Consider the following 24,189-nt stretch of genomic DNA (forward strand, 5'->3'; position numbering starts at 1 on the left):
TACCTACTGTAGACAACCACTGTCTTATGTACTGTAACCTAAGATTGAATCCAGGACCAAGCTGGTTTTAAACTGCACCATTCAGTCTTTTCCCATCTTCTGAGTTTATCAAGAGGTTTCACTGCATTCACATAAAGCAAGAATTGGGTTTTATGTACAGATATGGTAACTATATGTTCAAGGTTTTATTTGGCTGTCCATACAGATATGGTAATTATATGTTCAAGGTTTTATTTGGCTGTCCATATAGATATAGTAATTGTATGTTCATGGTTTTATTGGGTTGTCTGTACAGATATGGTAATCATATGTTCAAGGTATTATTGGGTTGCCTGTACAGATATGGTAATCATATGTTCAAGGTTTTATTTGGCTGTATATACAGATATGGTAATTATATGTTCAAGGTATTATTGGGTTGTCTGTACAGATATGGTAATCATATGTTCAAGGTATTATTGGGTTGTTTGTACAGATATGGTAATCATATGTTCAAGGTTTTACATGTGACTAAGTGTATCTTGCTGCAATATTTATAGATGGATGAGTGGATGGAATGATGAATAGACAGACTGATGGATGGATATGCATACATATGGATGGATAAGATGAAAAACAAAGTGCATCTTAAAAAACAATAACCATTATTCCATAACAATGGCTAGTGTATGCAATGAAAACTGTGTTCATGGAATACAGATACCCCTGGTCAGTGCCTGAAAATTGACCTAAATTAAAAATTTAACTGGATGGACAAGGTTAACACTAAAATGGCTACCACATTTGAATCATGAAACTCTAGTGTCTTGTAAATGTGAAATAAATCACATTGACCGAGCAAAACAACAGCATGTAGCAAATCTGTATTTGAATTTGCATTTGATTTTCATATTGGTCCACAACAGGGTGGTAAAACATCTTCAAGACCATAGTAATTATACTATAATTATTAAATAATTTTTGTATGTGTGCGGGTCACCAAAAATAACCCGTGGGCAACATTTGGCCCATAAGCCTGTAACTGAACCACTCTGGCCTACAGTTATAAGAAGAGAAAAAGCAAGTCTTTAAAAAAAGAATTTATTTTTTTACAAAACAGAGATTACATCTCATAAACATAAAAGGTCAATTGAAAGCCTGTATTTACTCATTTCATTAACAGTAAAATAAAGAATCTATGATTTCTTGGAAATCATACAAGAAACAAACAGGCAGAGCTAAGCCTATCACCAGACATAAATGGTGCACAAGTTGGTGCACATTTTCCTTACAGGCTGGACTAAATTAACCCAAATAATGAACCAAAAATTCTGTCTCTGAAGATTAACAGTAAATAATATGATCTGTCCAAATCAGTTTATATACTATCAATGATTTCAACCTTACCATACATGTCACTTTTGGAAAACACAAAATTCAATATTGGAAATCCTGTCAGCATTTGGGTATGGGGGGGGGGGGGTCAGCATTCACTTTACAAGCTATGTTACTGAAGCTCAGGTTCAGAAATAAATCCACACAAAAAACTACATCTCTGCAGTATTAGATCTTAGGTTTACAAGTTTTAAACTGCAATCTAGACACTGGCCACAATGTACATACCTATAATGGTATGCCACCATACCAATACAGGTCTGGAGGCTGATTAACAGACTAAATGCAAATCATTAATTATGCAAAGATTAATAAATTAATGATGTTATATTCCATGAGGAAATATAATAAGGTTAATATTGAAATACAGTACCTATAAAAGAATTTCTACTAACAGACAATAAAGTAGAACTATGTTCATGAAAATGAACACTATCTGCAAACTGATTTAATCCAATAATAGAATAGGCTTTTGCAATGTTACTAAGTACTGTTTTGTCGGTTTAACATACGTTGATTCTCAAATGCAAACTGCTACCGTATATACTCAGTTAAGGTCACATCCAACTGTAAACTGTGCAGACCCAGATCTGCCATTGCATTTTTAGGCATATCTGGGTCTATGCAAATTGTTAGAAGGAATCAACAGAACAAGCAACACAAACTCTTATCTGCTGACACATTATGTGACAACATATTAGGATCTACGTTGTTTTTAGTTAGATTCAACTCATGAGTGAGTATATAAAGTATTCCACTTTTAATACATTGTAAAACAAGAAAACCAGGGCACGTAATGTAAACCCACTATATAAGCATTGATTTAAAATGTGTGACCTTGATTGAATGGTCAAAAGACTCAATGACCATCAACTGTCACAGAATTGTTTTAACTTCATAATGATTCATCCATACACAAAATCCATTAAGGAATTTAAAAAATATAAGCAAACAAAATAAAGAAAAACCTGAACACATATTTTCTATAACTGTGACTCAGATGCCAAAATAAAAGTAACTTGTGAGTTAGTTGTAAAATAATACTCTAAGCTCAAATTTATTCATGTCAAGTATGGTCAAATATATCAAGAGGTTTAGGAAATATAAGTAAATTAAAAACTCTGATTAAAAACCTTAACAAAACTGTTCATGATGATGTCATCATGAAAACATAAAAGTGACTGCTATTTATTGCTTTCCACCAATGTGGGTTCCACAAACATTTTGCAGAGAATTTATTATGTATACAATTTTCTGTATCTTTATGTCACAATGAACATCATGACTGCAATTGTGCTCAAATTATTGACAATTTTTAATACTGCAAAGTTTGTAGTCTGACCAATCAGACAGTACATTAGTCATAAATGTATTAAGAATATTAATCTACATCTGAAACTGCGAAATCCAAATCAGCTAAGTTAGAATGAACAGTGTGACTGGGAATTCCTAATCAGCTAACTGAGAATTAACAGTGTGACAGGGAATTCCAAATCAGCTAATTGATAACTAACAGTGTGACAGGGAATTCCAAATCAGCTAATTCAGAAAAAACAGTGTGACTAGGAATTCCAAATCAGCTAATTGAGAATTAACAGTGTGACGGGGAATTCCAAATCAGCTAATTCAGAAACAAATGCGACTAGGAATTCCAAATCAGCTAATTGATAATTAACAGTGTGACAGGGAATTGCAAATCAGCTAATTGAGAATCAAGTGTGACTGGGGATTCCAAATCAGCTAATTGAAAAATAACAGTGTGACATGAAATTCCAAATCAGCTAATTGAGAATAAACAGTGTGACAGGGAATTCCAAATTAGTTAATTCAGAGACAATAGTGCAACTGGGAATTGCAAATCAGCTAAATGAGAATCATATGTGACTGGGGATTCCAAGTCAGCTAATTGAGAATTAACAGTGCAACTGGGAATTCCAAAATCAGCTAATTTAGAATCAAGTGTGACTGGGGATTCCAAATTAGCTAATTGAGAAATAACAGTGTGACATGAAATTCCAAATCAGCTAATTGAGAATCATGTGAGGCTGGGAATTTCAAAGCAGCTAACGGAGAATCAACAGTGTGACATGAAATTCTGAATCAGCTAATTTAGAATCAAGTGTGACTGGGGATTCCAAATTAGCTAATTGAGAAATAACTATGACATGAAATTCCAAATCAGCTAATTGAGAATCAACATTGTGACACTGTCCATTAAATAAAATCAAATAAAGCCTGTTCAGCGCCCTTACTAAACAATCGTAAATGTACACACTTTTGAAATTATAAATGTAATGATATGAATATACTTTAGATTTACCATCCAGAGATAGCCTTGTTTTAAGGACATATCTACTGCAGTACAAACACTGGCCTTATAAAATGGATGGCCTCTCATGAGGAGGACAAACTTGTTACAACATACTAATTTGGTGTTGGGGAAAGTGGTCATATTAAATGGGTGGTCTTATTGTAAGGAGCCTCACAAGAGGACTGCTGTACTGACAAACATTTAGCCCAACATTTTAAATAATACATGCAAATTGATATTTCCAGGCTAAATCAATTTTCTTGCTTTCTTCATTATCCTTGTAGGTAAGTTTCTCAGCTCTGAATTATCAGACTGGTATTCCATCTGATTGTCCAAGACCAGAACACTTGGCCTTATTTTTAAACTCTATTTAAACACCATTCGAAGAAGTGTGTACTTTATACTTTTCTTATGTACAATAATAAGTTTTTTAAGGACATGATTTTTTATCTGGAGCTCCTCTCCTTTAAATCTCTCTTCCATCTAAGACTGACATTAAATGTCTCTCCTTACAGAGAAGCCTTATATTCTTGAGTAGTGAAGCAAAATGTTCACTTTTAAAACAAAAATATAGGTACATATGAATTTATGCTAGATTGGAACGGAACATAAAAGAGGACGTTTCAGTTTTAGAATAAGACACAACCATTATGAACTAAAGGGATATAACTCTATACTTTTTCTGGACACATTTCAATTCAACTCATTCTATATACTCTGTGCATATTCACAATCTTTCCAGAACCTTTGTATGAAAAAGTTGGGATAAAAAAGGACTGAATTTTATACAAAAGTATGGAATATGTTGGATAAGTATATTTCTGACATAAAATTATGGCAGAATCAACCAGAAACTAATAAAATTTTGAAGACTTCATGTCAGAATGTTCCCTGTCAAATCTGGTCAAAATTGGTCCAATATTTTTTAGAAAAGTAAAACAAACAACTGCTGATGAAGAACACAATGCACCGAGGACCATATCATAATCCAATCTGACCTTGTGACCAGGTGAGCCAAAAAGGATCTTAAAACATTAGGAAGAGTAGGACATGGTATGAAAACCTAAGGAAGCCATGAAGAAATAAGAGTAAGAGAAAAGAGGGCAGCTGAGAAGATGTTTAGAATTATCCTGACTCCAACAATATCCAGATAAATTAGAAATAATTTCTTAATAAACTTACAGTAACATGTACATGTATATATGCTGATCTGTTAAAGCAATATGCACAGGTATTAAGCCCATATGAACGAAAACAAATGCAGTCTCCCAGTACTGACAAAGTAGGACTCTCAAATTTAGCAATCTTGAAGCATTCAAGGTCTAAATGCAGATCATAGAATGTCCAAATGAAAGAGCTTTTAGCCTCACCTGCTAACACTGGCTATATTTAATGATCTTGGTGTTAAGGTAACAAGTTTAAAGTGCACCTACCATTTAGTATACAAGTCTTTCCTGCCTGATTGAAACCCTTGTAGCTTTTTTTTTGTAAAGCCACATAGGGTGTGTCCTGGGTGTGGACACCAGCTGATATGGTTCATGGGGTGTGAAGGTATGAAACTATACATGGGTCAGCCCAAAATGTACAACAATGTCCAATACAATAATATTAAGTGCACCAGCCATACTGTACTGGATTTTCTCTAATAACAGCATTAGTTATCATAAGTTTGAACTTGTGCAATATGTGGGTACTTTATTTTGCCCAGAATACTTTATTACTGCTAATAAGAAGACTTGATTCTTTATATTTGTGCATTGTATCAAGCATAATATAAAATTTTCCAGAGACGTGAAAATTTCAATTTACAGGGAGTAGGATCTTTCACAGCATTATATCTTATGTGCAAGAAAAGTACAACTTAAGGCCTTAAGAGAAAAATAACTATGTCATAGTCTGTTTTATATTATGGATGTGTACCTTCTTCCTGACACTTAAAGCCTGGATAAAAGCATTCTTAATAAGTATACTCAATATGCTGGGGTGAATTACTTGCAAGCAAGGCAAAATCTATTCAAATGCTTTCATCTTGCTATAAAATAAAAATGTGTAGTTTTACTTCCAAAAAACTGTTGATTGTTGAAGAACATGTACCATAGAAGGAGAATTAGGTTCCATCTTACTTGAAGCATCCTAGAAGCAGAGCTTGTTGAACGGACTTCATCTGTTGTCCTTAGAACCATGGATTTACTAAGAATCTAGCATGGAACCAAGTCACATTACCTTGACCAAAGTTTTACGTGTTACCTGTATCAAGACAATGTTAAACTAGTATTGATCACAAGTAAAGAACAATGGTGAAGTCTGTTAGTTCACACAAAGAAAGTCAAGTGGCAATGTCACTGTATGATACATCCCATTATTCCAGCTTCAAAAGTTCCATGTCAAAGATCAAAGTTGCATTTGGAGGAATAGTGGCATTGTTAAGGTTAAACATTTAAATTGAAACCTTAATTACCTGAACCTCAGTTATCCAAACTATTTGTTCATTACAGACAAACTACAACATTATATTATACATACATACATACATAGCTTTTGGTAATAGCACATAACCTCAATGACCCCCTCCTCCCTTAGCATTACATCTCTGAAAAAAATAACATAAACATATCGCAAAATTGTGTCTTTTTTCACATAAGCTTTGAAGTCAATATACAGCAAAGGAATCACCAGTATACATAAAATATTACACATTCCTTTTTTAATTTGTTAATGCATTCTGAAATGCAGACATCTGCTTTGTATTTCTCAGGTGTACATGGGTCAGTTGTCATTGCAGAGTAGCTGGGCTACATGCAGTGTAAACAAACAGTGAAAACAACTGTTCAAGTTTTTTGGCATGAACGGGTTTGCTGTCATCAAAGGTTTTCTTGCTCCTTGTTTGTGATGTTTATGAGCACACAGAGTTGCCGCCTGTGGGCTCAGGGATGTAAAATAGGCTTGATGTACCCTAATGAATGTCATAAGCGACAACTAATGGAGAGAATCTTTATCCCAAAAAATGATTTATTTGAAGATGTTGCAACTTAGAAGCTCCTGAATTTTTAAAAGGAAATGCTGCCTATATCAAACAAGAGTAACTCAAAGGGACTGATACACCAATGGCCAAAATGAATTTCCTGGAATCCATGAAAAGACCATTTCTTCCTTTTAACTGCCAATTATTAAATTATTAAAACTATCTCGGATATTTTTTTAGCTTTAACTTAGTTGCGGCAGGGTACTAGATTTGCATTGTATATGTGTGTATGTATGTATGTATGTATGTGTGTGTGTATATATATATATATATATATATATATATATATATATATATATATATATATATATATATGTGAATTTCTTCTCAGCATCCAATTTGAGCATTTTACTGTTAATCAAAATAGCCCTGTCAGACATTTCCAGCATATGAGTTCTGAAAAGTGGATTATCCAAACCATTATTATGTCTTTGACAAATATGGATAATCAAGATTCTACTGCATCTAAAATAAAATACCATATATACTGTAATGCTGAAGAAATAGAAAGATTAACATAAATTTTAAGACAATGAAAAATGAACAGAAGAAAGGTGAACAGTTTAGAATATTGTTAGACACAGTCATAGAATCCATCTCATAAACAGTGGTATCTCCCTACAACAATACCCCTTTTATAATACACTTACTGTATCTACTCACTTAAAAGACAAGATAAACTGCAAACAACAAAGATCCTGATCTACCATAGCATAATGCACATAAATATCAGGGTCTATGATATTTGTTCAACTGATTACTCCTAACAAACTGCACAGACCCAGATCTGCCAGCGCATCATGTGACAGCAGATTGGAGTCTGTGCAGTTTGCACTTGGACTTCTCTTAAAAGTGAGTATACAGAGTGTGGTCATGGATCCCATTTTTTTAATAAAAAAAAAACATTTCTTTATTGAGTCACTGCCACCTGCTTTTACATAGAAAACTGGGATATTAAATTGGACCTTCCCTACATCTATCCTTCTATCCATCCATCAATGAACTTCATGTCTGCAATATAACTAACTTAATTAGTATTTCATTTGAACCAACTTTTGTAAGCAGCCTGATATTGTTAAGCCCCAGGATAGTTCATTTGCCAGTGTTTTACAGCATTATTCAGTGGTGTTACAGTCCCTGACTATCAGACCCACCCACTTTCATTTTCAACACATTAAGCTCCCCAAGTTATCATTGGATTATAACCAAATTTTGTGGGCAGCTTGCAGTATTGAGGCTTAAGCCAAGTTTGCTTGTCACCATTCTATGTCATCATTTAGACGAATTATAACTCTGATTCACAGCCCCAACCTCTTTCCTTGCAGACAGTAACTCTTATTTCTGATTGGATTGTAGCCAGATATGACAGACAGCCTTACATTAATGGGACCTCAGCTGAGTTTGACAAGTAACATTCAAGCCAAGTTTTCAGTATCATTTAACTTTCCTTTCTGCACAGTAAGTCTCTTAACTGTTACTGAATTTCAATCAAATATGGTAAGCAGTCTGATTCTCATAAGACCTTGGCTGAATTTGATTAAGCGATTTATATATCATTATTTAGGAGACTAATGGCCCAGACCCGCCCACTTTTGATTCTGTTAGGACTCCTGATTATTGGACTTCCCTTCCATTCTGAACAATAAGTCGCATTAATTTTTAATAGGATTCGACCATATTTGGTATGCATTTATCTTCTTAATATGGCTGATCTGCACAACACTTGAGAATTATGTCATTTTTGAAGACTTTAACATGGATGCCCAATCTGCCGAGCTAACATATCACTTGCTGCTTCTTCAAACTGATGGTGAATGGCTCCTACCATTTGACTTCATCATTACTTCCTTCCCTGAAGCAATGTCTACAAGATTTCCATTCCTTTACACAGAACTCCACACTTCTGTGGGAAGAGGTGCCAGATTAACACTTACATTCCTCTGAGGCATGCCAAATATTTACAAATAATGCTGATGCATTTTACATGTATGAAAAAAAATGAACATGAAAACAATTGCTTTTGACTTATATTAATTATTTCTCCACGTTAAGAGTCTTATTAACAATGTCTTCCTTAACAAATGTATATCACCATCTTAACCTAACCCATCCTCTACAAGTCTATACTCCCCTACAAAAGGCATTAGACACAATTACTGGAATTTTCTTTTTTCACTTAATTTCACTTTTTGGTTCATGACGTGTTGAAATATCCCTCAGAACAAGGTAACCTCAGCCTCAAAAACAAAAGCTCATTTGTATTGTGCAAGGACTAGATTGTTGTTGTAGGGTTTAACGCCATTTTTCAGCACAAGAAGGGCTATACATGGCAGCCAGTATTAATGTTGGAGGAAGAACCTGGGAAAACCCCGGAAAGAACCACCAAAGCACGAGATGCTACCGGCAAGCTTTCTCACATACCCACACTGGCTAAGCCCAAAACATGAATTCATGCAGACAGATGCAAGGACCAGATTTAACATATGCTTGTGAAGTTTGTAAAAAGAAAACTCAAACAACAACTGAAATATACACATCCTATGCTAAAATGTCATCCTAAATCTGATGCCAATACAAGAATACAAACTGAAAACACAGCCATTAGACAAAAATGCTTCCAAATGACATTAATGACTTGCATCAATTAGGTATAATTTAAGATTTTCTGCCTCAAAATGCAACAGCAAACCTCCAAGAGTCAATAATACAATCAAAAAAGGTGGAAATTTAACTTCATCTAGATGTATACCAAGTTTGGTTGAATCCATAAAGTCCTTGAAAATGTACTGAGAGGAGATAAAATTTAGAATATACAAGAAGGACATGTGGATCACCTTAGGTCGTATTGTATGTCCCCTCCATACAGTATGCTGTGGGAACAAATAAAACCAAAAGAAAAGCCCACTATAAGTTGATCTGATATGGACAAAAGACATGCAAACTGACAAATGTACAAGAATGAACTGACAAATGAAAAGAATTAACTGACAAATGTACAAGGAGGATATGACAAATGTACAAGGATGATATGACAAATGTACAAGGATGAAATGACAAACAGGCTGACTGACAATGTTACAGAAGTGTTGTTGCTGACATTGGCTGCATATTGAGTTAATCATAAAGGATATACACCAGGGTAGCCTCTCTTGCCATAAGCAACTTCAGGCGGGCATATCAGTTTCACTCTCTGACCTAGACTCATCTGAAAGCAAGAAGAACATTCCTATAACAAATGGGAAAACAAAGTGCCATTTTGTAATATACATCAAAAGTGAGATATAAAATTGCTCTGCAAATTATTTCTCGTATATTTTAGTTGTTGTATTATCAACTTGTGGAAAAAAGCAAATTCTGGTATTTTTTGTAAGTGAACACTCCAGTGATCAACCACAATCCAGTACCATTATTTTCTGCATGAGGTATGAGTAGATGAATCACAAGTAACAGCGTGAGACATGACACAAAAAAGTAAATTATATCGCCTTTTCCCTGCCCAGGTAAACAGTCCCACAGCATGCCAACATGGCCAATTCAGTTTGCTTCTTCACACACAAATGTTTGATCTGATGCAACCATTTGTCATATTTAGTCCATTTTCTCAAAACAATTATATAAGATTAGATGATCCTATGCCTGCCAATAGGTATCTGCAATCAATACATCCAATGTAAATGATTTTTACTGTCTCATCTTTTAATAAGAAAAAACAACATAGGCTCTGATCTGCAGGTACATTATGCTAAGGCAGATCACGATCTTTGTTGTTTGCAGCTGGACTAGACTTGCAAGCAAGTAAAGATGTTATGTTCTGTCTTAATCTTCAAACACTGAGACTAAGTAACAAGGACTCATTCCAGAAGGGGCTGATTTGAACAAAATATGTGAGGTATTCTTTACATATATTTACAAACAATATTCCATTTATACTCACTTTTAAGACATCTAACTGCAAACTGCACAGACCCAGATCTGCTGTTGCATAATGTGTCGGCAGATCTGGGTCTGTGCAGTCTGCTAGGAATACTCAATAAAACAAACAGAATAAACCTTGATCTGCAGGCACATTATACTACGGCAGATCAGGATCTTTTGTGTTTGCATTTTGACTTGACTTATAAGTGTGTATACATGGTAGTCTGTGACTGCAGACAATACTCTCAATGCTATGTTACAGCTAAATCAATATCGCACCAAAAACCAATGTCTGATGCAGTCCTTTTAACACAGCCCAGACAGGAAAGCACCAAAAACCAATGTCTGATGCAGTCCTTATAACACAGTCCAGACAGGAAAGCACCAAATGTCAATGTCTGATGCAGTCCTAACACAGCCCAGACAGGAAAGCACCAAAATCCAATGTCTGATGCAGTCCTTATAACACAGCCCAGACAGGAAAATTAACATCATTCTAGTATTGATCTTGTTGAGATGATAAAGATGAGGTTTTCTCTCGATTATGAATTTTAATTAAACTCTTCAAAATTACAGAGAAGAGTACAGTGCAACCCCGCTATAATGTGAATTCGGATATAATGTGGCCGTGGCGTGGCTCCCGAAATTCCGTATATTCATTCGCACATGAAAAAAAAAATTTCTTCAAAGTACATGAAATAGTGTTTACAAAAATTTATAGTCATTATGGGGAAGAGATTGCGTATGAATTCAAATTTAATATGATCGTGGCATGGTTTCTGAATGAGTGGTTGATAAAAGATTCTCACAATTTAATAAACATAAAAAACAAAAGAAACCAACATGTTTGCTGGCTTGGCAGTGTTAATAGATGCAATCAGTTGACCAGTAAATAATGTCCGCTTTATTAGCTGGAAATTGAAAGGGTATGAAACTGTACATGTGTTCAGCTTTAAAAAAGTGTATAAAAGTGACTTGTGACCATTGCAGCCTAATTCACTTAGTTCTCGGGTTTTACATGTGTATGGGGTTTACATATGAACTCATTATTAATTTCCTATTTTTCTATAAAAATATTTTACCATTATGGAAAAGGAAGTACACAAATGCAATTCGTTCTCTGCACTTTGCACAAAAAAAATTTATTATCATTTTGGGGAAGAGATCGTGTATGAATTTGAATATATTATGATATATAAATAATATGATATATAACACGATTGTGGCGTGGCTCCTGAAAATTTTAATACATGTACATTATTTTTCTCCTACCCAGAAGTACGAGAAATAGTGTGTAAAATATTTATTATCATTTTGGGGAAGAGTTTGAGTATGAATTCGAATATAATACAATCATGGCTTGGCTTCTAAACATTTAACAATTTCACCAGGTTCTTGAAGTGTTATGCCAAAAAAAACATTATTGGAAATGTTACTTGTTACTGATCCATGAGTAAAGCCAGTAAGTCGTCTTTGTGATTGTCTTCAATTAATTCTGTATACAATCATTGCTCAAACAATAACTGACAAGTGTTTCTTCTTTAACTGCATATACAACCAAGCAGCAGACAATGCGGTGGTTGATAAAAGGTTCTCACAATTTAAAAAATATCAAAAATCTAAAGCCGCCAACATGTTTGCTGGGCTTGGCAGTTTTAATAGACGCCATCAGTTGACCAGTAAATAATGTCCGCTTTATTAGTTGGAAATTGAAAGGGCATGAAATTGTTCATGCGTTCAGCTTTTAAATTTGTTTTATAAAAGTGACTCATGACCATTGCAGACCTACTACACTTAGTTCTCGGGTTTTACATGGGTATGGTGTTTACTTATGAACTTGTTATTAATTTCCTATTTGCGCAATGATTAGTATAGTAGTTTTCACACATTTCTACTGATATTCACAAAATCTGAAGTAAAGTTATATGCATGCTGAAAGCATGTGTTGACTGGTAATTATTCCTGCTGTAGGTGTTTAAACGAATAGGCATACTAGCGTTATTTATTGGAAATTTGCAACAGATAAATGTACACAGAAACGCATATGAGAAAATTTTGGCAGCATGAAATTTGTAGAGACACCGTTCAGAGACCATGGAACGTAATGAACCATACACGTGCTCTGTCTTTCTTAACCTAATTTTGCTGTTAATTTTTCCAATTGAATTCAGACACTTAATGACGTGTGAAAAATTATTGAATAGTTTAAATATGTATGCAATTTTTACAATGGAATTACATATATTATGGATTAATTTCAAGCCCTGATGGTACGATATAAGACAGCAAGTAAACGGTGTTCATACTCTGTTCATGCTGTATATTAGACGTTGAATTCAGACACAATGATCTGGGGAAAATTTATTGAATATTGTAAATCTGTGTGCAATTTTTCAATGCAATTACATGCATTATAGATGAACTGAATGCCACAATGGCATGATAGTAAACGGTGTTGATACCCTATTCATCATATGCATTAGACATGAATACACGTATATGTGCCAATGAGTTGTTCTCTGAAGAAAAAAAAAATACTGTAAAACCCCACATTAACGCGACTCAAATATTAAAACAATCCAATTTTTTGGGCCACAATTATCGCGATATAGTGGGGTTCCACTGTACTGAGTGAACTTGTTCTGCACAAATCCTGAGTTAGTGTATTAACAGCTTTATACAGGCATGTGTGTGAACACCTTGTAAATGTTTAGATAGACAAACTATTGTCTGAACACCTTCTAAATGTTTAGACAGACAAACTAATGTCTGAACACCTAAATGTTTAGACAAACTATTATCTGAGCACCCTGTAAATGTTTACATAGACCAACTATTGTCTGAACACCCTGTAAATGTTTAGATAGACAAACTATTGTCTGAACACCTCCTAAATGACAGACAAACTACTGTCTGAACACCTAAATGTTTAAACAAACTATTGTCTGAATACCATGTAAATGTTTCGATAGACAAATTATTGTCTGAACATGTGGTAAATGAATGTCAATTATCTGCCATCACTTTATTATTATGAATGCATCAGACACCGATTGTTGGCACCATTTCAACATCAGTTTTATTTATATTATTGCTATTACTAAATAAAGAAGAGGGCTCAGGAAAATAACTTTGTTTGGAGCATGACTGGTCCCTGTGAACCATGAATGAGTCTATTTAATTATTTTCAGACTGAAAAAGTGTAAAAATGCCAAGATACACAAAACTTTACAGAGAATGTTACTTTTTAACTTCCTGCTTCAGCAATTCAAACAGCAATTAGTTATGCAAAATGCAGACCTACCAGCTCACCGTGTGCCACATCTATTTGGATGCACTTTATACATTTTTACCATTTTCTTTGCACATTACTTGAGGGATGAGTGTTCTACATGGGAAAAAGAAACTAAGCAGACATTACATTTCAATTCCAGCTATTAAGAAGACAAATGTGCCTAAATGAAAGTCAGAAACATGCCATGATGTTAGACCTTTGCATGAGAAAATACATACACATTTTCTGTGTAGGTAATAAATCAGCTTCCTACTTAAAATGTGAGACAGAAAACCTTTACATAACTGGGCACAAACATTTGACATGTAACATTATTCCCAAGTTTCAGTTACACACTTAGCATGCACATAATATGCAGGAGTGGACTGTGGGTGAGGTGTGCAAGAGTGAATCAACTGCAACAATTCAGAGAAAAACTTTTCATTACCCTTAGATGGCTTAAATTATGCACTGGAATTGCTTAAAATGCAGAAGCTTTGCCCTGTGCCCCCATCAGGTGTTCTGTCCCACAGACCTCTTTCCGACTTGTTTACATATTCCCCTTCCCCCACTAACCAATACTGCTGGATCCACCCCTGATAAGTCAAAAGTGTAAATGCAGTGTTTCCTTTTAATGCTGTCCATGGGTAACTGGGTACTCGGGCACTCACCCATATATAATAACCTGGGTAATAACATGTGCAACGGTGTACCGATTTAATACACACAAAAAATGTGTTTCCAAGTTCAGATCAAACACATCAAGCAACATCAGGAGTGAGACACACAATGTAACAACATGTACAATTCAAGGCTCATGACATGTGACTAATGGGTTCAGTGCATTTAACCATTAGACCTCTGTTTAATCTTTTTTAATTTCCTATTTATGGTAACACAACATGAAACATTTCCAAGAAAACAGACCAGTTTCTCGAATGTGAAACCATGTGTCACTGATTCATTATCTTTTTATACACACTTTTGTAATGAACCAGTCTATATTAAGAAAATGACACCAAATATTAAGCGAAACAGGTTTTATCAATGTGACTCATGGATATTATATGACTGAAAAAATATTAGACAAGAGGGATTTTGTTAATTTAAAAATATGCTGCATCAGTAAAAGGACAAATCAAAAGCACTTCACATATTTTGAAAGAAGAATTCAACAGTGATGTAACACAGCATTCAATATTTGTAGACTTCATGGCCATTTAGCGAAGTTAGACATGTAGACTAATTAAATAGAGCATTATGTATAAATAATTTACCTGTTTGTTTTGTGTCTATACTCTCGTATTAATCTACATGGATTTAGCAAATTTATGACATGAATTTTAACTGCCGATATATTTCTTTGATTTAAAGTACTGCAGTTACAACATTCAAAATATTAGCCCAAAAATGTGGCACTGTCATGCAAATGGAATTTGGGTCAAGGAAAGTGATTTTTTTCAAAACAGCCTGTGTCTGAATTTTTCTTTTTTGAGCACTGATTGAAAGTAATCAAATTTTACTCTAAGTGTGTATTCAAGTTGAGAAGTTTCATGAATATAGGTCTGCTAGTTACAATGATCTGCTATAAAGGAGATGTAATATTGATGAAAAAGGGCAATAACTCCACCAAAATATAACTGGAAGAAATGAAACCCTTAAAAAGCTCACCTACATATAATAGGCAATTCTTCAGCACAATGGTAACCATACATGTGTAAGAGTGGCAGATCTATGCTGGTTAATTAAGTATGAATGGACAGAATGAAAGACTGATGTCAAGATGAAAAAGGTGACTACCATAGGGCTCAAAGCAGAACCTAACAATACAGTCAACATAACAGATAGCAAAAACTGAACTTGCCTTAGATAATCCTTCTTCCCATCCTGAAAAGTTAAAAAAAGAAATTTTACCTTAAATTTCATCATAAAGAACACAAGTTGTATTTGTAAAATATACAAGAAAACTTTAAGATTTATCACAATATCCCATCAAACTGACAATGCATTTTCTGTCATTGGAGAAAAATTAGTTGATCTGCAACACTGTTATAGCTGTATTAATTATTTGCAAGAAAACTGCTATTCTGCCACTTTATGATCAGTGATGTAGTCACTACTATGGACTGAGGAATGCCAGATACCATTATCACAGTCATTTCTCAGGAATCCATCAATTACAGGTTTTATTAGAAAAAATTTCTTCTCCCTCAGTTGTATGTTTTTTTTCCTTCCCACTCTGAATCATAACAAATTTATATCACAAAAGCAGTGCCCAATAATACATTCTCTTTCACATTTTTAGTGCCTCTGTAAGTGTGGCAAGTTTTATTTTCCTGTAATCTGCAAACTCAGATGTATTTGTCTAATATAAAGGCACATAGAATTAAACAAATCATTTTCAGAATCATGAAGCTGCAATCTGATTGGCCAACTCAAATGACCACCTGAGCATTATCAGTATCTGGATCTCCTCTGACATTAATTGTGAAATGATTCAGGATATAAAGCAATGAAGATCTGATTTTAATCAAAGTAGTTAGATACCTTTACCTTTCAAAACTTGATCTTTTCCAAGCTGAAATTTAAATGGTTTCCCTCTGTCTCTGGAAGAATCAAATTTTGTGCCATTCTCAAACATACCTAAAATGATATTAAGTGACGAATAAGCAACCGAAATCAACATACAATTAAAGGATACTATATTAATGTCTGTAGAACATAAGTCCTCAGTGCAGGCATACAGACCAAAATGTCTAAAGTCAACGATTTCCAAAATTTAGATAAGCTTGAAATGTTGCTGTAAGTGCATGAAATCTAATCAGGTAACATACATACCCATATATACATATTTACCTAATTTCAACTCCAGTTACTGCATGTTGTATTTGGATATAAGGTGGGAATCTTTATTTTTTTCCATGTTATGAGTTGAGGAATGATCTAGAGACTGTTGGATATATAACTTCATTTAATTCATCATGCCCATTAAATTTATACATCAATATGGGGTTGGGATCTCAAAACAATTTCGAAGCTATGAAACACAGGTAAGTTCCCAACCCAAGGAATATGATGCATGATCTGAACTGGATGTATGTTTGATTTTGTCTCCTCATATCCTTCCAACTGATATATTGTCATAGGGTGGGGACCTCAACAGTTTCAAAGAAATGACATGTGTGCAAGTTCTGTACCCCAAGATCTGTAGAGTATTCATAGTATGGGGTAACGTTCCCCTCTTACTGGGGCAAAATCTTCAGATGTAATTAATCCTAGAACCTGTTATATATGTTACAGACCAGGTCTTGATGATGATACATGTCAACTTTTGCATCAACATCTATAATATGTAAGAAATTGTTTGTGATTTGCACAAGCATTTTCACCTATTGTTTAATTGTTTTACATCATTACAATTGCTTTACATTTTAATATCACTAATGCACTGACTGACACTATTGTTTAATTGTTTTACATCATTACAATTGCTTTACATTTTAATATCAGTAATACAATGCCTGGTCACAATTATATAGCTGAATTTATTTGCCATTTCCGTATGAGGCTTATGGCCTATGAGGCTTATGGCCTATAAACAATGGTAAAAAGGAAATTCTCACCCTAAATGAAGAAATGTTCCTTACTGTATGATGTTATCTGCTTAGGCAACTTTTTGTGTCAGAACTATAGACCCTAGTTTTATGTACAGCCATATTTTATTAACTCTTGGTACATGATTGTGTCTGTACAGTGTTTTATCTACAAATGGCTTCAAGTAAGTCATTTGGCTCATCAAGGCAAAATCCAAACCTATGAGTACTATTCAAGCCGATGATCAGCCTTCAGTAGTTATTCAAAATAATTAAATTGTTTAAATACACAACAAAAATATTAGTTATATAATGTGATTAAAGCCAATAAGGCAATTCCCTTGCCAGAAGCATCTGAACATTCTATATTTGTTAAAAATCATGTTGATGGTTTCATGTCATAAGAAATAATCTGAGCTCATATGACAAGCTGTTTATTGTCGGATATGTCAGTGCTCTCATTTGCCATTGCTGTCACAAATAACAAATTTTGCAGGTCATGTATAATATTATCCTCAACAACATTTGATAGGCTATAAAGTAACTCTGAACAGATAGTAGCCGAGTCATAATGATTGGCAGAATTCTTCAAAATGCCAATGGCATCAATTTCTGCAGCCATTAAATCGAGTATTAAATTAGAGAGTTGTATTTAAAAAAAGGAATGTCTTCTACAGTCAGCCAATGTACACACTTAAGTAGCACTTTCACTGCTATGTCTTGTTTATAAAACTTCATTAAAATCTGCCTGGTGTTGTGGACCTTCAATCAGCAGTTTGTGTTATGGTTACCAAGAATGCCTTGCCAGTGTACTGTTCTGAAAGTTATTCTTTTTTTGTTGCACATTTGGTCATGGAGGTTTGTTTTAGCCTCTGTACATATATGGCAAAACATAAAGGCATCTTTACTCGACTTAACTTCTTTTTGAAAACGTAGCCAGCATATGTTTTCAACTATTGCTGCACAAAATTTACATTTTCTCTTATGAGTAACTGGCACCTCATCTTTACATGATGATGGCTCCACTGGTTTAATAACAATACTATTATTGACAGTCAGTTGTACAAACATAGTCCACATGATAATTTTGTTTGTTTCAGATCTATTTTAATTTTATAGCCCTGGATGCCATTTTCAGTTTAACGATGACAGTATCTTGGAACAAAGCAAGGCATACACTTGAGCGAATGGAAATTGTTGTTTCGTTGCATGACAAGGATGCACATAAAATAATAGTTTCTTGAGAGAATCACTTTAAAATCATGTGGTTTTTGTTCCGCCTCTTTCTTGTGTGTGATGATAGTTTTAACATCCTGTTGCTACAAATGATGAGACAGTTACAGGTCACGTAAGATCAGCTTCAGGCTCCACACTCACTTGTAACCCTATGTATTATGATAACATCAGCACAAGAAACTGACATGTGCATGTTTCCCTGTTTGGGAGAGTTGTAATCTAGCCAATAAAGTAGATGAAACCTTTATTTTGTGTTACTCAGCAAAACATAATACTGGGGTGCATCAATTTACGTACTGGCGATGATTTTTAGACCAAACCTTTGTTTGGTGTTAATCTGCAAAACATAACATTTAGGTGCATCAGTTTACATACCGTCAGTGACTTTTGTGTGTCAAATTGGAAAAGTCTGTGTATTTGACGCATGGATAGATAAAACATTGCTACATTATGTGTACTTTTTATTCATGACAATAAAAATTCTAATGATCACATATAGTCAAGGTATTAGATAGTTGTGTTCATGGTTATAAAATTCTATTTTGAGATATTAACTCTTTAATTACTAATGACGCTGTGGTGGCTCAATGTTCTGCCTGGCTGCTGGGGCCACTACTGCAACTGATTTGTAGGCTGACTACCAGAGCCTGATGCTGCAGCAGCTAAATGAAAACTTTTAATTGATGATATGGGAATATGGGCCAATTGTATTTAGTTATTTTCCTTATAAGTGACTTTAATATACTAAAATCATACACTAGCATCATTTATTATTCTTCCTTTCATTTTCAGTAATGCTAGTTTGAATACCTTATGCTTTTTCTGCATTTTCTTGTTTCTCTTTATACTTATCTCACAACATATCAATTTAAGTCAGTCAGTGGAAATTGTACCTACTGGCTACATCATAGATACTTGTGTATTGAAAAAATATAAAATCATTCATGATTTCATTTTTCAAAGGGTTAAAATAAAACACATGCGAAAGTAAATATTTTATCACCAGATTTCAGTAATGACATTGATTTATCAAACAGCTTTGTTGATCTCTAGGAATGAAACACAGTAAGAAGGGGAGGCAGTTTCATCATATGTGGCTAATTTTTATTGGGTTGTTAAATTCATTGTCTGGAGCAATATTAAAATGAACAAAAATTGATATCCCTTGAAATTAGTGATAATACAGTATATTGTATCAAAATTTTTTAATTGTTTGAAAAGTAAAAAACAGAATGACGATTATATCAATTCAAATCCAATCTTGTCCCAGAGTATATGGTGATATGCTACATTAAGAGAGAATGTCATGAAAATTGCAAACACATGCAATATGTATTCAATTTTTTAAAATTTGGAGCACATATTAATTTGATACCAGTGAATATCTAGAAGTTTTTCTATCAAAAAACAAATTTAAAAGCAAGAACCTATCAAGGAATTAATTTTGAATCCATTATTGTACAGAATTGTTGTTGTTGTGGGGTTTAACGCTATTTTTCAGCACACGATAGGCTATACATGGCGGCCAGTGTTAATGGTGCAGGAAGAACCAGGGAAAACCCCGGAAAGACCACTGACCCACGAGAAGCTACTGGCAAGCTTTCTCACATACCCACATTGGCTGAATTCAAGACTCAAACCGACGCAGACAGAGGTGAGATGGCAGTGATCCGTAACGGAGAGCGCTTTAGAGCACTTGGCCACTCGGGGCCCCCATACAGAATTGTATTTACTAACGTTGACCAAAACTGTTATGTTTAATAACATCAAACTTGACTGAATTATGATTTAAAAAAGTTATCTTTCAAGCTGGAATGTATAGCTGTTATCTCAGTAAAGACATTAATCCGTGACATTCAACTTCACATTCTTGATAAATGCATGTCAGATGTTCTTTTTCTTCTTTTCTTTTTGTTGCACTGAATGTACTTTAAGCTAAGATTTAGTAAAAACTGTCCTAGTGGATACCTTGCTTTCAAGGAAACCTGCTTAAAGAGGACAATGTTTACCAAGCCCCTTTCCTGAATGCCTCTACATAAAGACATTTCCATTAAGGACAAACTTGTATCATTCCTTCAGTGTCCTTTATGCATGGTAAGGTGTCAGAATACACATACATGTATAAATAAACCAATACATTTATGTTTACCTTCGAAACAGGTCTCAGAATATTTAACTGCAACAAACTAACATCCACTAAAATAAAGGTTTTCTGTGTTCCTGTATGCTGGTACAAGTCTTACATTTTTTGAACCCTAATACTGTAGGCACATGAAATCTTTGGCAATCTTTGTTGTAATGCACTCACCAGTATAATGGATTGAAACTATCTGACCAGGCTTGGGAAAAGTGGCACCTGAAAAAATTTAAAATCCTTTATCAATTAATTTGCCATTAATAACTATGATGCTGAAGACCAATGATTACCTAAAATGACAATCAATTTAATAAATTCAACAGACCCCATCCACTAAATTTTCAGCTGCTACTGATTCAAACAAGAAGTTTGCTTACGTTTTTAGGTTGCATGTATACATCTTGGTGTTAGAACTGGAAAATGACATCAGCTTTTAACAGCTGTTGTGAAAGCCAGCCCTTATAATATACACAGTGAACCATAAAGAACATTAAGCATGCACTGTTAACTATGATAAAAGCCCTTGGATGGTATTGTTAAAACATTCTGCAACACCTCCATGGGATACCATTTAGTGACACAGCAAGAAAATTTGCCCAATGCCCATTGCAAATTTAATTCGGGGGCACCCCCCCCCCCCAAACTGATGTGAATCTTGTGTCTTTACTTGGCCTGGGCCAACTGCAGATGAAGGGGTTGTGCATACATTTTCTACACCACCAGACCATCCATACAACCTTTGTTTCTGTTATCCCCATGCTTTTTCCAACAGCATATCATGATTGCCATCCACTGTCCATCTGTATCCTCACTGCTGTATCTCCTTTTCCAATTTTCGGTATGTATTAACCCTGGTCCAGTATTTATCCAACATTTTAAAGGGTGTGACATATATTTTGTTTCCTGCACTGACCCTCCATTGAGGGCTAAAAAGGTAAATAAAGTGCTGCTGTAATATAATTCAGTGAAACCATGGTCAGGGTTTTTCAGATATAGAAGACAAGATATACAACATACATTTAATGCTGTGTATACTGTTATCCCAGATATTGAGATCCATACCCTATGCCCATGTGTAAACTTATTAGGCATAAAGAATAACCCAGATGTGAAACTAATAATGGCTCCAGGATTAATCTATAACACTTTACCAACTTATCTCCTGGGTTATATCTTGGAAACTATTGAGATGTTAACTCTATAACCATAAATACGTTTACTGAGCAAGAAACAATGACTTTTGGGGGTTGATTTGGTCAGTTTATTTTGCAGCACATGACAGGCTATACATGGTAGCAAGTACACTAAGAGGAGAAAGAACCCGAGAAAACCCTGGGAAGAACCAATGACCAAACTGAAGATACTTGCAAACTTTCTCACACTGGCCAAGAAGTGAGATGTTAGTGCTCTATAAAGACAAGTGCTTTGAACCACTATGCCACCCAGGTCCCCCTGAAATAAAATGAATTCAGAACTCTACAGTACATAAGTAGTGTATCTGTATATTTTTGACAAATTTACTATGGCTATGTCAAAATGACTGAGATTGCTGACAGCTTTACAAGAATGGATGCATATTACCATCCCCTTTGGAGAGTTCTTGGATCGTGACTCCCATCACAGTACGAAATTAGAGATAGACCATATTAAGATATCCTTCCCGACTCGAAGTTAGAACACTCTCAGTCGGATTCTCGAATTCGCTCGACTTTTAAGAGTTATGAAACCGAATATATTTTCAGAAATATAGACTGGTCCCCTGTTATACCAAAAAGTTATTTATGGGGAAGGATCCGGGATCCAGGCTATAAGCAGTCAAGCCATTAAAGACAATACGTTTTGTTCGCCGGAAATTTCTCCGCAAAAAGAAACATAAAGCTATTCGGATTATCTCACCTATTTCTATTTGTACGATAGGATTGACTATCGGGTGATCGACATATATTAGGAACTTCTGATAGAGTGGCGGGTTCAAGGTGAAGTTGTTTACATTTGATAACTGCACAATGGAGAGAATGCTGATATACCTGTATGTTACTCTTTCATGTACTGTAGCTGAAATTGCTTTGGATATTGTACTTGTAGAAATTATACATGTTTTAAGCAGACAACTAACTCAAATGACTGCTCCCCTGTGTAAAAATAAAAATAAATAAAATCAGTCTGAATTCGTTTAAAGTACATTATCTTTAGCAGTTAATAAAACAGGGAACAAATTTTGCAAGACAAGACAATACTAGCATCTGAAAGTGCAAAGAATGAATTATAATAAAAGTAATACGGGTCGTGTATGCTTGTTTACTCATTTTAAATTAAATATAAATTGTTCTTTTAAAATTTAACACTAATTTATTTTCTTTAACCAAAGTCTATTAAATCCTGATTACTGAATGCTCTGCACCTTAATTGTCACCAAGAAACTTCAGACGAAAAGTATCTAAAGCCAAGCTGTATAACCAGTAGTACATACATCAATCATACATCAGAATAAATGCAATTAAAAGTTATTTGAACCCCTAAGAAATTACACGGTCTTTTTAAAATAGTCATTATAATCAGTGACGAAAACCGGGGAAATTATTTCTTTGCAAAATATATATCTGTATGGGTTGTTTTCACAGACGTCACGATTGAGTACGCAAATACCCACAATGCAATGCGATCGCACTTGCGCCGCCATTATGAGTCCCTAACAAACCTTTGTCAACATTAGTCATCATGTATATTCAAGATAACAATCTGATTTAACTGTCGATAAGGACATTTACTTCATTGAAACAATACATATATTAAACTTGAAATTAAGAGCCTTATATAACGAAAATAAAAATAAGGCTAGAAGTTCCCTTGCTTTTATCAAAAGACATAATAGTGAAGCTGAACCGTAATCATGTATTTTGCTGTCAAATAGAAATGCATTCTTATTTTACAAACAGGCAATATTTACATTTTTAAAAAGTGTGTCGTATCATATCCCTAAGCTTGTCATCTTGAAAGAGTATTTCCGGACAATGATTTTCGGGATACAATATCAGTTATGAATTAAAATTTTACAGCATGTGTTTTATGCCAGAACGTTTATGTACAAATACTTTTCGCGACAACAGGTGTTTGTACCAAAGACAGTTGACAAACCAGTTTAATTAGACTGGTCAAATATTGTATTTGTTGTGGAGATGATGGACGTAGGATGATACTGAATGAAAGTGATAACCGTTAAAAAAGACGTTACATCTTCACTGTATTCAAACGAAACACATGCAAAACGGAACATGACTTTGTGTCGAATGTCAAAACGAAGTATTCCTGAAATGCTTTTAGAAATAT

The 24,189-nt window shown here is 34.5% G+C and overlaps 1 protein-coding gene across 1 annotated transcript; it reads right to left on the reverse strand.

The window, feature by feature from the left end:
* Positions 1-1,066: 1,066 nt before the first annotated feature.
* On the reverse strand, positions 1,067-22,595 carry LOC149807204 (peptidyl-prolyl cis-trans isomerase FKBP1B-like). Its single transcript, XM_089963469.1, has 6 exons — positions 22,444-22,595; positions 21,034-21,081; positions 16,450-16,539; positions 15,761-15,783; positions 9,839-9,912; positions 1,067-6,099 (listed from the first exon to the last, which is right to left on the reverse strand). Exons 1-6 carry the CDS (start codon positions 22,478-22,480, stop codon positions 6,045-6,047), a joined length of 327 nt encoding a protein of 108 aa, XP_089819595.1. The 5' UTR covers positions 22,481-22,595; the 3' UTR covers positions 1,067-6,044.
* Positions 22,596-24,189: the final 1,594 nt, after the last annotated feature.

The sequence above is a fragment of the Sinohyriopsis cumingii genome, chromosome 1 (genome assembly GCF_028554795.1).
Source record: "Sinohyriopsis cumingii isolate HCF-2022 chromosome 1, ASM2855479v2, whole genome shotgun sequence".
In the NCBI taxonomy this organism is placed as follows: Eukaryota; Metazoa; Mollusca; class Bivalvia; order Unionida; family Unionidae; genus Sinohyriopsis; species Sinohyriopsis cumingii.